General features: G+C 43.8%; 1 protein-coding gene across 9 annotated transcripts in view; it reads left to right on the plus strand.

Moving 5' to 3' along the window:
- The first annotated feature begins 7,122 nt into the window (after window positions 1-7,122).
- The window catches only part of WDFY2 (WD repeat and FYVE domain containing 2), a 297,542-nt gene continuing 290,734 nt past the window's right edge, over window positions 7,123-13,930 (plus strand). For all 9 annotated transcript variants that reach the window (XR_010318214.1, XR_002786422.2, XR_010318215.1 and 6 more), the window contains exon 1: window positions 7,123-7,432. Coding sequence is in view for 1 of the 9 variants with exons in the window: in XM_003412629.4 (XP_003412677.1) it covers window positions 7,296-7,432 (137 nt within the window). In the remaining 8 variants the exon portion in view is untranslated. The remainder of the gene's footprint in view (window positions 7,433-13,930) is intronic.

Here is a 13,930-nt window from a genome sequence, read left to right on the forward strand (position 1 = left end):
CTTTATTTCTTCTTCCACTTTGTCAATGTTTGCTTCATATATTTTGGGGTTCTTTTTTTTGTTGTTGTTAAGTGCATATATATTTATAGTTGTTATATTTTCTTGATGAATTGACCATTTAATCAGTATATACTGTCCTTCTTTGCCTTTAGTAATTGATTTTGTCTTAAAGTCTACTTAAAGTCCTGTTCTCTTTTGACTATTGTTTGCATGGAATTTTTTTTTTCCCCATTTTTTCACCTTCAACCTACTAATGTCCTTGTTCTAGAGTGAGTGTCTTATAGACAGGGTACAGTTGGATCACATTTTCTTACCTCTTCTGCCAATCTTTGCCTTTTGATTGAAATGCTTAATAAATTTACATTTAAACTAATTGCTGATAAGAACTTACTTCTACTATTTTCTATTTGTTTTTTGTGTGTCTTATACCTTTTTTGTCTCTCATTTCCTCTAATACTGCTTAGTTTTGTGTTATTTGATTTTTTTTATTTAAATAGGGAACATTTTGATTCTGATTTCCTTTTGTGTATACATTTTTAGATATTTTCTTTGTGGTTACCATGGAGATTACATTTAACAACCTTTACTTATAACAACCTTGTTTAAATACATAACAACTTTAATAACATGCAAAAACTCTGTTCCTATACTGCTCCTACCCCTCTCTTTATGTTATCATTGTCATATATGTTATCTTTTTATATTGTGTGGCCAATAACATGTATTTATAATTTTTTATGCACTTGTCTTTTAAATCATGTCAGACATAATGAGTAGAGTGTAACATAAAAATACCATAAAACTGTCCTTTATATTTACCCGCAAAATTACATTTACTTAAGATCTTTATATCTTCATAAAGTTTCAGATTATTGGCTAGTGTCCTTCCTTTTTAACCTGAGGGACTCTCTTTAGCATTTCTTGTGGGCAGACCTAATGATAAACTTCTTCAGCTTTTGTTTATCTGGGAATGTCTTTATTTTGCCCTCATTTTTGAAGGACAGTTGTGCCAGATAAAGAATTCTTGGCTGATATTTCTTTTCTTTGAGCAATTTAAATATGTCATTCCACTGCCTTCTGACCTATGTTTTTGAGGAGAAATCGGTACTCAGTCTTATTGCAGATCCTTTATATATTATGATTCACTTTTCTCTTGTTGCTTTCAAGGTTCTTTTTTTATCTCTGGTTTTTGAGAGTCTAATTATAATGCGTCTTAGTGTGGATCTCTTTGGGTTTTTCCTACTTGAACTTCATTGTGCTTTCTGGATATGTAGATGCATGACTTTGATCAAAGCTGAGATGTTTTTCGCTATCTTGTGTTCATGTATTTTTTTTTCCCCTTTCTCTCCTCTCCTTCTGAAACTTCCATAATGCGTATATTGATTTGTTTGATGGTTAGTGTCTAATAAGCTTCTTAGGCTGTGTTCACTTTTCTTCATTTTTTTTTGCTCCTCTGACTCAATAATCTCAATTGCCCTATGTTCCAGTGTATGGATTCTTTCTTCTGCCAGTTAAATATGCTGTTAAGTCCCTCCAGTGAATTTTTATTTGCATTTTTGTACTTTTCAGCTTCAGTATTTCTGTTTGGTTCTTTTGAAAATTTTATCTCTTTACAGAAATTCTTGTTTTGTTCCTATATTGTTTTCCTGATTTCCTTTAGTTCTTTACCTATGTTTTCCTTTAGCTCTTTGAGCATATTTAATACTTTTGTTTTAAAGTCTTTGTCTAGTAAGTCCATTACCTTTCCTTTGAGCCATCCTTTCCTATTGCTTTGTATGGCTTGCACACAAAGGGTCATTTGACTATAAAACACTGGTAACCCTGTAAATCAGATTCTTCCCCTTCCCAGGGTTTGCTTCTCCTCCTCTCCTTATTCTTTTTTAATTGTTTAAATTAAACAATTAGTTTTCCTCTTTAAAACATGCTCCCTTAATGGAAGTGCTGGCTGTTACCATTTTAATATCAGGCTCCCTGTCTGGTAGCGCCAGCCAACACTGCTTCAACACCAGGTCCCTCACCTAGATGGACTGGCTGTGGCCATTTCAACACCAGGTACCTGTCTGGGTGCACCAGCATATAAGACGTAGACATATAAGACATATATAAGACAGGATTTGGTACCAGGATGTGGGAGTGCTCTTCTAACAAGTACCTAAAATGTAGAAAGGACTTTGAAATTTAGTAAAGGCAGAGGCTGGAGGAATTTTGATGCCTTGATTGTAAGAGCCTTGGTTGCCTTGAAGAGACTGTTGGTAGAATTATGGGCATTAAGAGAAATTCTGATGAGGGCTTAGAATTGATTGAGAGCTGTAGGGAAAATTTCTATCATCATGAACAGAACGTTGTTAGAGATGTGGAGGTTAAACGTGCTTCTAGTGAAGCTTTAAAAGGAACAATAAACATGTTATTAGACACTGGAGAAAAGTTGGTCTTTGTTAAAAAGTGGCAAAGAACTTGTCTTAATTATGTTTGAATGTTTTGTGGAAAGTAAACCTCGTAAACGACGAATGAACGCTTGGCTGAGAAGATTTCTAAGTAGTATCTTAAAGGGATGGTGTGGTTTTTCCTTGCTGCTTATAGTAAAATGCAGGAAAGACATAGATTGAGATATGAACTATGCCAAAAGGAAAAAAAAAAAAAAAAGCCAGAACTTGAAGATTTGGAAAATTCTATTGTAAAAATTAAAATAGTGTGCCCTGGAAAGGACACCAAGGATGTGACTACACAACATCAGGCTCCTTACCTGTAAGTTCCAGCCACTGCAGCTCTCCTATGCTTACACCAAACTGGGAAAGGAGTGGGGTGTGGATGTGTGCAGAGCCAATGTTCTTCTACCATTCATATGTCTCCATATTCTTGATTTAGTGTACACTTTTTTAGATGGCGTAACTCTTTGCCTGGTTTCCAGAGTTCTGAGACCATGGATTCCATCAATTACTGCTTGATTTTTTTTTTTTTTTTTTGGTTTTGTTGTGAGTGGAAGGAAGCATGCACTGCTTATATCACCATCTTGCTCTGCCTTCTCACTGTGGTTTTGATTTGCGTTCTCTTGATCACCAATGATGTTCAGCACCTTTTCATGTGCTTATTAGCCCTTTGTATATCTTCTTTGGAAAACTGTATGTTCATATCCTTTGATCATTTTTAAATTGGGTTATTTGTATTTTTATTGTTGAGTTATAAACATTCTTTACATACTCTAGATACAAGCACCGTATCAGATACATGATTTGCAAAAATTTTTCTCCCAACTATGTGGTTTTTGACATGTAACGTAGAAAGAGTTCAAAGAATTGAGTGGCATTGCTATAGGAAAACTCCATTCTCATCTATTTGTTTATATGAACAAGGTTTCTCAGTCCTTGCATTTAAAAACATTTTATATCTGTAAAATGTTACATGTAATAACATTTAATATTATGAATATGCTACTGGACCTCCAAGTCTCGCTAGGTGTGACACTGAGGCACAAGTCAGGGGAAAGAGAAAGAAGAAAAACTTTATTTGGTTGGCCAAGCAAAGGAGCAAACCAGTACCTGCAGAGCCAAGATGGCTCCCTGATTGGCAGGCACAGGGGTTTATATCTGCTGAGGAAACAGAATAGGGGTGGGCTCCTCTTCAGGGCGTGTTCAGGGGCATGGTCCATCAGGATTGCCAGACGGCTCCTGTAATGATGCCGATGTAGTGCCACTGGGGCCATGATGGAGGGGAAATGGCTGCTTAGCTCCACCAGCCACCATCTGGTGGCTGCCTGCCTCAACTACATTGGATAGTGAGAAGTGTTATGATGAGTGGATTGGAAGTCTCTTTGAGGTCAAAGAATCACTGGGGTGGGAATATTTGAATAAATGAACCTGGAGATTAGGTAGACAGATACGCTTGGGTTGTATCTGGCCTCTGTCACCTGTTATAACTGTGTGACTCCAGGAAAAGCACTTTACCTCTCTGACTTTCTGTGGGATTAGTCAGTAATACTCCATTTCTTTTTTTAGCCAGTGGAGTTTTTGTTATCTGTAACCAAGAGTCCCGACAAATACAGTTGTAAGGATAAAGTGCTGCAGTATGTGGAACACAGCATTTGCTCTATAATTATTAGCTCTCATCTCTTTCACCTTCCAACAATGTACCCCCATCCCCGCAGAACAGTAAATGTCTCTTGTACCATTCCGGGAGCCTGACCTTGTGCTGGGTTCAGTAGAGGCATGCTCTGAGGTTACCGCAGTTGCCCATCATGCCCATCATGTAAAGGTTAAAACTAAAACTCCCAAGCATGGCTCTTCCTTGACACGGCTCCTGCCCGTATCTCCAGCCCAATCTCACAACCTTCACTATTAATCAAACTCTACCCTCCAGCTATCTGAGGTTCCCAGAAGAAGCCCGGCATTCTACAACTACCAACCCCTTGCACATGCTTTTCCCCCTGCCTGGACCTACCATTCCCATACTCCAGATGGGTTCTTCATCTTCCCAGCCAGAGTCAGGTGAGGGTCTCTGGGTCTCACTGCACTTTATAGTACCTCCATTGCAGCAGCTGCAACACTGTATTGTAATTGATAGTTTACTTGAGTGCCCATCCCACCTGGGGATGAAGTGGCAGGTGTCCAGAGGGCACCCCTTTCTAACAAGTGCATCAGGCCGTGGCGCCACGCCCAGGTCCCGTAATGTCTTCATCTTCACCTCGCTCTGTCCTAAGCCTCAGTAGGCTGCTCCAGCTGTTTTAAAGTTCTTTCACTTCCCTAACAACCCTGCTGTGCTTGCCTCCAGGCCCTTTACCCACCTCCTCCCCAAGACTCTTCAAACCAATATAACATAAAAAACAAAACAATGTAACTTGCTTGCTCCTGATTACACTTCAAGACTCTAGATGATACCTTCTCTGGGCAAGCTTTGCTGCATAACCCTGCCTCCCTCCTCCCCACCCCAGCTGAGGTTACATACTTGCACATTCCCTGGGCTGCGTGTTCTTCCATCACAATTTTTGACATCATCATTGCACTATCCTTGCCTGTTCTCTTATCTGTCTCTAGTGATCTGTGAGATTCTTGAGAATTGAGAGGTCTGTGTTGTTCAAATCTGTGTCCTGCTGCCTAGCACTGAGTAGTTACTCACTAAATGTTTCCTGAATGAATGGCAAGATAGAGATTCTGGTTCTGCAGAATTGAGGGCCAGACTCAGGGTTGCAATGATCCCACCCAGGTTCTGATTCCCATAAGGTTTGAGGTGGGGCAGCCATTGTCACTTCCTCCATACTTTTAAGGGGATGAGAAGATGCTCCCCTCAGGGAAGATGTCTTGCTCATAACAATAATTGCCACTACTACTTAAAGGACCTAGTGCACATGAAGGCACTTAAAATATGTCATTTGTAAGCAAGGTTAAAACATGTCATTTCTAAGCATACCGGCAAGGTAGGTGTTATTATCACCATTAAATAGGTGGGGAACCTGAGCCTCAGTGTAGTGGAATACTTTGCTCCAGGTCCCAGAGCTGGAAAATACCTGAATCCCCTTTTCAAGGTCCGTACAGGATATCGGCAAAGATGGCAAGTGGTAGAGTTGCATTCTGTGTTTTGAGACAGGTCCTTTGTATCATACTCTTTGGCTGTCAAAAACCTGCCTTAGAAATACATTTTCACAAGTCCTCTCCTTGTGTACCTTGGCCACCTCTGCATATTATTTTTCTGACCTCCAGAGCCCTGCCAGCCCAATCCTACCACATAGGCCCTGCTCCTCAGCTATCCTATAGCTCTGGCAATGCCAGGCACCTAACATTCACTTGATCGTTTAATCAGAGTAACTCTTTTCTGTCTGGAGCAGGTTAAAAGGGCTGGATTGCTGGGGAATGGAACCAGGTCAGGGCTAGGAGATGGTGACCTGGGTTCAAGTCTAACTACTGGTATGCCCTTGTGCTAGTAACTTAGACGTCTAAGAAAACAAGGAGTCACTTCTGAGGTTCGCCCTTCAGCCAAAGGTTAGACAGGCCCGTAAACAAAACCAGACTGAAGAGGCACGCCGACCCAGAGGCAAGGCACGCCAACCGAGGGACAAGGAGGAGAAGGCAGCAGAGGATAGAAAAGCTGGTAGCCGGGAACCCAAGGTCAAGGAGAGTGTTGACGTGCTCTAGGATTGGCGACAAATGTCACAAAACAATGACTGTATTGTTTAATGTAAAACTAATTTGTTCTATAAACCTTCATCTAATGTACAATTAAAAAAAAAAAAAGAAAACGAGGAGAATGACACTACAGACGATCTCTAAGCTCCCTGTCGGGATGTTCTCTTCTTTCCTAACTCTAGGTGCGCCACTATTTCGGGCAGCCGCCTGAACCAAGTGCGTAACGACGGTCTGCTCAACCAGGGACTGTCACGCAGTTCCCCGCTTCAGAAGCCAAGCCAGACCCCAGCTCGGCCACGCCCCCGGGCTCCCCAGGCCAGGAGCGCTGAAAGTGCGCGATAGGTCAAGACAGGACAAGGGAGAGATGGCTCTGTGAAACTACAACTCCCAGGAGCCCCTAGAGTGCCACCCGGCGGCCTGGGCCTGGTGCATGTTGGGACTAGTTAGCTGTCCACAGCTCGCTTTATTGCTAAGGCCGAAAAGGGCAGGTAAACCACGCGCATGCCCAGTCAGTCCCAACCACTTCAGCTTGTCTTTCCCGCACGCCTTTTCTCCTTCCGGCCTTGCAGAAGCGCGCTTTTCCCCGCCCCACCTCCCCACCAGGTCAGGAAATTTGGAGGAGGCGGGGCCTCTGGGAAGCGCCTTCCCAGGGGTGTGTACACGAGTATTACACGAGCATTCAGTGGATAATAAAGAGGGAGGGAACTAAGAAAGGGGTGTGGAGGCAGCAAAACACGAGGATATTGAGGGGAACGGAAGACGCATGCGTCCTAACAGCTGTTCCGCATGCCTTCGGGAGTTGCGGAGGGGCGGGACGGAAGTGGGCCAGTTTGCTGACGCAAGCGCATTGGGCCGCCAGAACCCCGCCTCCCTCGGTTTCCCTCCCTCTCCAGCACCCTCCCGGAAGTGAAGCCGCCCTCGCGCCCACCAGCGGCCACCTCTTGCGGCAGGCCCCGCCCCCTGCTGGCCCCGCCCCCTCTCCGCCCCTCCTCTGGCGGTGGCTCCCGGGTCGTCTCTCCGGCGGTGGCGGTTTCGGTGCCCGAAGCCGGGAGCGCTGAGTCGTTCCCGGGAGCGGCGGCCAGGCTATGACCGCCGGTCCCCGGCGTCCCGCTCCGGCCAACCAGAGCCTGTGCTCGTGCCCGAGCGGTCTCTTCAGCCCGGCCCCGCCGCGACCCCTCTCCGATGGCGGCGGAGATCCAGCCCAAGGCGCAGACCCGCAAGCCGATCCTGCTGCAGCGGGTCGAGGGGTCCCAGGAGGTGGTGAATATGGCCGTGATCGTGCCCAAGGAGGAGGGCGTCATCAGCGTCTCGGAGGACAGGTACGGACCGCTGCCCCTGTGCCGCGAGGAGGGGCGGGACGGAACGGCGGTCCCCGAGCTCCGCGCCGGGGCTCTGCCTCCGCGTCCGCGCGACTGTAGACGTGCTCCCCCAAGTTGTATTACAATGCGCGTCCCGGTGGCGTCGGTCTCCAGCTCGCGCCACCGCCGCTGCGGGACTCGGGGAAGCGGAGCCCGGCCAGCGGCGTGCGCTCAGGCCTCGCCCGGAGCCGGGTGGCTCCTGCGGGGCCCAAGTGGCCCTTAGGCTAGCGGTGCGCCGGCCACCGGACCTTGGTCCTGCCCTGAGGACGCGAGGGGGCAGAACGAGGGGCCGCCCGGGCCTGCAGGTGTGTGCGCGGAGAGGATGCTCCGAGCCATCTCTGCGAGATAACTGAGGGTTTTTGGGGTGTTTTTTTCCTCGGGTACAGTTCTTAGGGTTCCAGACTGAGAAAGCAAATGCCACTCCCTTGTCTCAGACATTCTCAGCGAATCCCGCTCTCCCGAACAGCCTACTCTGAATTCAGTGAATATTACAACTTAGGAAGAGTAACTTTGGCTTTTACGTGGTGCCTTCTCTCCTTTCTTAATCTTTTCGTGCTCAGGGGAAAGCTCGTAGAACCCGCAAGGAACCAATACTGCAAATAGCTCTTGAGTTCCTTCCCTTTGCTTCTTTCCTTTCTTTTTACTCTATTTTGCTTAATTTGCAGAAGTGGAGCTAGTTGTTCTCCTTCAGTATTCTCCCTTGTTCAGACAATGATATTTTGGCTTCAGTTTATGATGCTGATTTTTTCCAGAGGAGAATGCTGCTTGAATGAAGCAATTATGGTAATTTATCTACCAGCGTTCTAAAAAATGTAACACTAGAAGTACTTGCGAAGGGGCCTTTACCCTAAAACATAGTTGAATAGTTAAGTTTTTGTAATTTAAGTTCAGACTTTGCTAAGGTGGAGATTATTTCTGTGTGACTTCTAAAGTTTCAAAGGTAAAGCAACTAAGTGTACATTACCGCCTCTATAGCCATTTTATTACTTTGCATACAGTGTGGCCTCAAAAAATTTACCTGTTAAATTTTAGGTTCATCATTATTACTTGAGTGAGTATATTAATGACATATTCTTGTCTACATCACTCTTGATACAAATGACCAAATAGTGCTTGATTCATTTCCTGTGCAGAATCCAGTGGCAAACATTGTAAACATACACCAGTGGCAAGCAGTCTGGAATGAACAGAAGAAATTCGTTACTGAAATTGAATACACAGATATAGGAACCTTTTGAAATTCATAAAAAAGTCTAATATGAGTTTAATTTTTCGATTAGGCAAAATCCTGTTACAAGGACTACTTCTGGACCTAGAAATTCTTTGTTATAAAATGGTTTTTAAAGGAATGTATTGTTGGCATCTCTTTGCCAGTCTGTGGCTACTGGGGATGAAACTGCTCAACCTAACTGCAGTAGGAGATTCATACGTTCATCGACTCACATCAGGAAAGAAAAAAGTGGTTAAACCTAAGCTGCTTTTATATTACTTTCGAAACCTTTTGCTTTGGTTGATGGTTTGGGAGTAGAGGTAGGTATTCATAGGTTTTTTCTTTGAATGGAAAGGAGTACTAGAAGTTATTTGCTCTAACAGTCCTTGATTTTACAGAGAAGGAAGTTTTGGCCAGAGAGCTTGTTAACTGTCCAAATTCTTGTAGTTGGTGGAGCCAGCCTTAGCTCCTGTCTCCTGATTCCCATTCTGGTGTGTTTACCTGGAAGAAAATAGCCTTAGTAGCGTTTATGTCAAAGTATTTGGAGATGCTGAAGTGGCGTACGTGAAAGAACTGATGGATAAATTTCATTTGATTGTAAGACGAATGCAGTGCTTAGCTATTTTGGAGCTTAATTTTCATTTTCCTAGTTAACGATATGAAGAATAGAAATTATTTTATTATACAGAGTTACTGTTGTTTATATGGAGTGCCTGGGTAGTACAGATACTTAAGTGCTCAACTATCTTTAGCAGAAAAGTTGGCAGTTCGAACTCACACAGAGACACCTTAGAATCTACTTCCGAAAGATCATAGCCTTGAAAATCCTATGGAGCAGTTCTTCTCTGCACATACGGGGTTGCCATGAGTTGGAAGTGACTCGACAGCAACTAATGACGACAACAGTTCTTTACGTGTGCTTTGTTACTACCATCTCAACAAGTTTGTGTTTTTGTGGCCATATACTCAAATGTGAAGATAACTTTGTTATTTAGAGCTCATTTTCTGTTACGGTTTTCAATAAAAGAGAATTGATTAGTATTCTTGCTTTTCAGAATCCATTGTCAATGCAACTTGACATAATGCTAAAGATAGAATATTGATTTCATTAAAATCTGCAAAGCCATTACCATTAACTGCTCCTGCTAGCAATTGGTTATCTTCATCCTTGACCTATAAGGTTAAACCACAAATAATGTCCGTTCCTGAATGATAGTATCCCATAAGTTCTTAGGAAACTCTGGATTACCTTTTGACCTCTCATCCCTATAGCCCTTTGTGTACACTTTTGAAAACTCTTTAACGTTTTCTATTTTAAACAGTATTACAGATACTTTATGTCCATCTATCCTTTCCGTTAGTTACCTATCGGGGCGGTGTCTGTCTTATCCATTGTAGTGTCTTCAGGGTCTCCGTAGTGCCTGACACACAGCAGACCCTCAGTGAACATCCGCTCTATCAGGGATTCATCTATTTTTTGTCGTAGTTGCTTCTGAAAGCACAGCATTTTGACTACTGTGGGCGTTTAACTGACGCTTGCTGAATGAGTTTTCTGAGAGCCTGTGAAAGCCTTCTGTGGACAAATGCACACTTGTGGGAAAATTATTGAATTGGGAGCCTTTAAAAGTGCCTTAAAACTCTAAAAGTCTATGCGTTGCTTCATTTGATCGACAAATATTTGAGTTCCTAGTATGTTGCAGGCACATGTGCATACAACATTGACCAAAATGACAAGGTCCTTGTTCTCCAGATGCTCACAATTCAGCGGGGGAAGTTTTAGAAGACTACAGTTTTATGAAACAAACCATAAACTCTGAGAGTTAGTACTGAGAAGAGAATTTTCACTTGGGGAGCAGTGGCTGGATTGCACGGCCTTTATTTTCCCCTAAATTTTACCTTTTTTTGGAGGATTCTTCCACTTAGATTACCATTTTTACCCTTAGGCTGCCCTAGGTAGTGAGCTGATGATACTCTAATCTTCAGGGCCAAGAGTGACGAAAACCCTTGCCCTCAGTTCATCTTAGCGCACTTAAGACAAACTGTAACTTTGCCTGATACCAGGGGAAGATTTATAAGGGAATATAAGTTGTAAAAACAATCTAACTTGCAAGTATAGTTTCCTGATGCTGCCATATTAACAGCTTATTTTTACAGCTCACAGGCATTGTCTGAGTCTTATCTTTGCTGTGGTTATAGCCAGGTGCCAGCCCCAAAGAATTTGCCCACCTTTAATACTTTGGGATCCTCATTTCCCAGCTTCTGGACTGTGTTTTCTGAGTAGAGGGATATTTACCATTGTTTTCCTAGACTCTCCCTCCAAGTTATCTCAGCTTTATCTTGGTGAAGACTAATCTGTGCCTTACCTGGGGCTCCTTTGTACAGTGGTAGCTTCTTCTCCAAGTGATGAAGGCCAGGAGGTACCTATCTCCAGGTAAGACCCAGCCCCATCCATACCTTTGTAAGCTCTTTTCTATGCATGTCTTAAGTCAGCAATCTTAGCATTCATAGTGAGAGTTTTAGAAACTCTAGGTAGTTACTGTTAGGGAGTTATAGGTCATTGTTCCTTCACCAGGAGTCACTACGCTGTGCTTAAAACAGGTACAAGCAGCCTCGTTTGGGATTGCTGAAAAGCTCTGCTGGTGGTAGTTACAGAAGAAGACCAAGGAGTTCTCCAGATGGATCTTGCAGGATGAGTAGGAGTTCATGTGAAGAAGCCAGGGAAGAGGAAAAGTTCTTCTAGATAGAGGCGGAAAGAAAACTTGAATTCATTGAGGAGCACCATAATGGGCTGGCTAAGAGTATGGGCTCTGGAGCCAGTTGGCTTGGGTTCAAAACTCAACTTTGTCATTGTTATGGATTGAATTGTATCCCCCCAAAATGTGTGTAAACTTGGCGAGGCCGTGATCCCCAGTATGGTGTGATTGTCTACTATTCTGTCATCTGATATGATTTTCCTGTGTGTTGTAAATCCTACTTCTGTGATGTTAATGAGGCAGGATGAGGCAGGACTCAATCTATAAGATTGGGTTGTGTTTTAAGTCAGTCTCTTTTGAGATATAAAAGAGAGAAGCAAGCAAAGAGAGAAGAACCTCATACTACCAAGGACAAGAACCAGGAGAATAGTGTGTCCTTTGGACCCAGGGTCTCTGCACTGAGAAGCTCCTCAACTGGGGAAGATTGATGACGAGGATCTTCTCCCAGAGATGACATAGAGAGAAAGCCTTCCCCTGGAGTTGGCACCCTGAATTCAGACTTCTAGCCTCCTAGATTGTGAGAGAATAAGTTTCTCTTTGTTAAAGCCGTCTACTTGTGGTATTTCTGTTATAGCAGTACTAGATAACTAAGACAAAATTTGGTACCAGGAGTAGGATGCTGCTGTAACAAATACCCAAAATGTAGAAGCAGTTTTGAAGCTGTGGTTGGATAGAGGCTGGAAGAGTTTTAAAGTGCCTAGTAGTAAATGCCTAGATTGCCTTGAAGAGACCGTTGGTGGAATTGTGGCTGTCAGATAGTTCTGGTGAAGACTTCGAAGGACGTGAGAAGAGCTGTTACACTGCATATGGTGCAGATGGTGAGAAGCAGCAGCAGAACCAGGAGACCAGGACAAGACAGAGCTGGGGCCAATCCACGGAAGGAACAAGAGAGCTGAGTAACTTTGTGCAGGAGGCCTCCTGGCAGAGTGGGGTGTCTCTAGGCACTTATTGGTGGAGCTAGGCTTGCCAACCCCTGGGGCAAAAGAGCCGAGTGCCTTCTGGCTGAAGTTTTTGGGTTGAGTGGGGTGCCTCCAGGCACTTATCATTGGTGGACATAAAGAGCTTTGGACACTTGCCCCAGGAGGGCAGATATAGGCAGAGAGGCCACAGGAGCCTAGAGGACAAGGAACCAGAAAGCAGAAGCTGGGGAGACAAGGAATGCAGGAAGCAGAGCTGCCTCAGTCTCAAAAGGGTAGGGCCACGACTTCAGGGGTGTCAGAGGGTGGAGTCGCCTCGCCACACAAATGGAATAGGAGAACGGGGCTGCCCAAAGCCAAGGGAGCAGAGTTGCCCATTTTAGTGGGCCTGAAAGGAGGAGCTGAAGCCCAGGGAGAAGGGACCTCCACTCAGAATCTGGAGAGTGTAGCCAATGTCTAGAGTCTGGAGGGCAGGGCCATTGTGTAAGTGGTCTCAGAGAACAGAGGATTGTTTTCAAGCTTTGAGGGCTAATGTTCTGCTGACTTGTTTGGTGCCTGTTATTCCTTCTTTGCCTCCAAGTTCTCTCATGTGTAATGGAAATGCCTAGCTTGTGGCTGTTCCACCATTGTACTTTGGAAGCAGGTAATTTGTATTCTAAATTTCACAGATGAAGAGGAATTTTGCAGAAGATAAGATTTTGGACTTGGAGCTGATTTAAGACTTTTGCTATGAAATGCAGTGAATGTTTTTTACACATAGCAAGGACATGAACTTTTGGGGATCAAAGGATGGAATGTTATGGATTGAGTTGTAGCCCCTAAAAATGTGTGTAAACTTGGCTAGGCCATGATTCCCAATGTGGTATGATTGTCCATCTGTTGTGATTTTGCTGTGTTTTGTAAATCTTACCTCTATGATATTAATGAGGCAAGATTAGAGGCGGTTATGTTAATGAGACAGGACTTAGTCTACAAGATGAGGTTGTGTTTTAAGTCAGTCTCTTTTGAGATGTAAAAGAGAGAAGCAAGCAGAGAGACAGAGGGACCTCATACCACCAAGGAACAAGAGCCAGCAGAATAGCATGTCATTTGGACCCAGGGCCCCTGTGCTGAGAAGCTCCTTCACCAGGGAAGATTGATGACAACGACCTTCTCCCAGAGCCAGCACAAAGATAGAAAGCCTTCGCCTGGAGCTGGTACCCTGAATTCAGAATTCTAGCCTCCTAGACTATGAGAGAATAAGTTTTTGTTTGTTAAAGCCATCCACTTGTGGTATTTCTGTTACAGCAGCACTAGATAACGAAGACAGACACTTACTAGCCGTGTGACTTTAGGCAGTCTAATGTCTTCGCACCTTAGTGTGCTCATCTTAAAAATGAGGGTGAGAGTTGTCCTTATCTCAAAGTGCTGTTATGAAAGTTAATTTGTAAAAAGTCAAATAAAAATCTCCAAGTATCAGGTCATGTGCTAGTGCTTTGTGTACCATAAATCGGTCCTCACAATTACCATGTGAGACGGGGGTGTTATTTATATCTTACAGATGAGAAAACTGATGGTCAGAGTAGTTTTATTGTGGTCA

The sequence above is a fragment of the Loxodonta africana genome, chromosome 17 (genome assembly GCF_030014295.1).
Source record: "Loxodonta africana isolate mLoxAfr1 chromosome 17, mLoxAfr1.hap2, whole genome shotgun sequence".
Taxonomy (NCBI): Eukaryota; Metazoa; Chordata; class Mammalia; order Proboscidea; family Elephantidae; genus Loxodonta; species Loxodonta africana.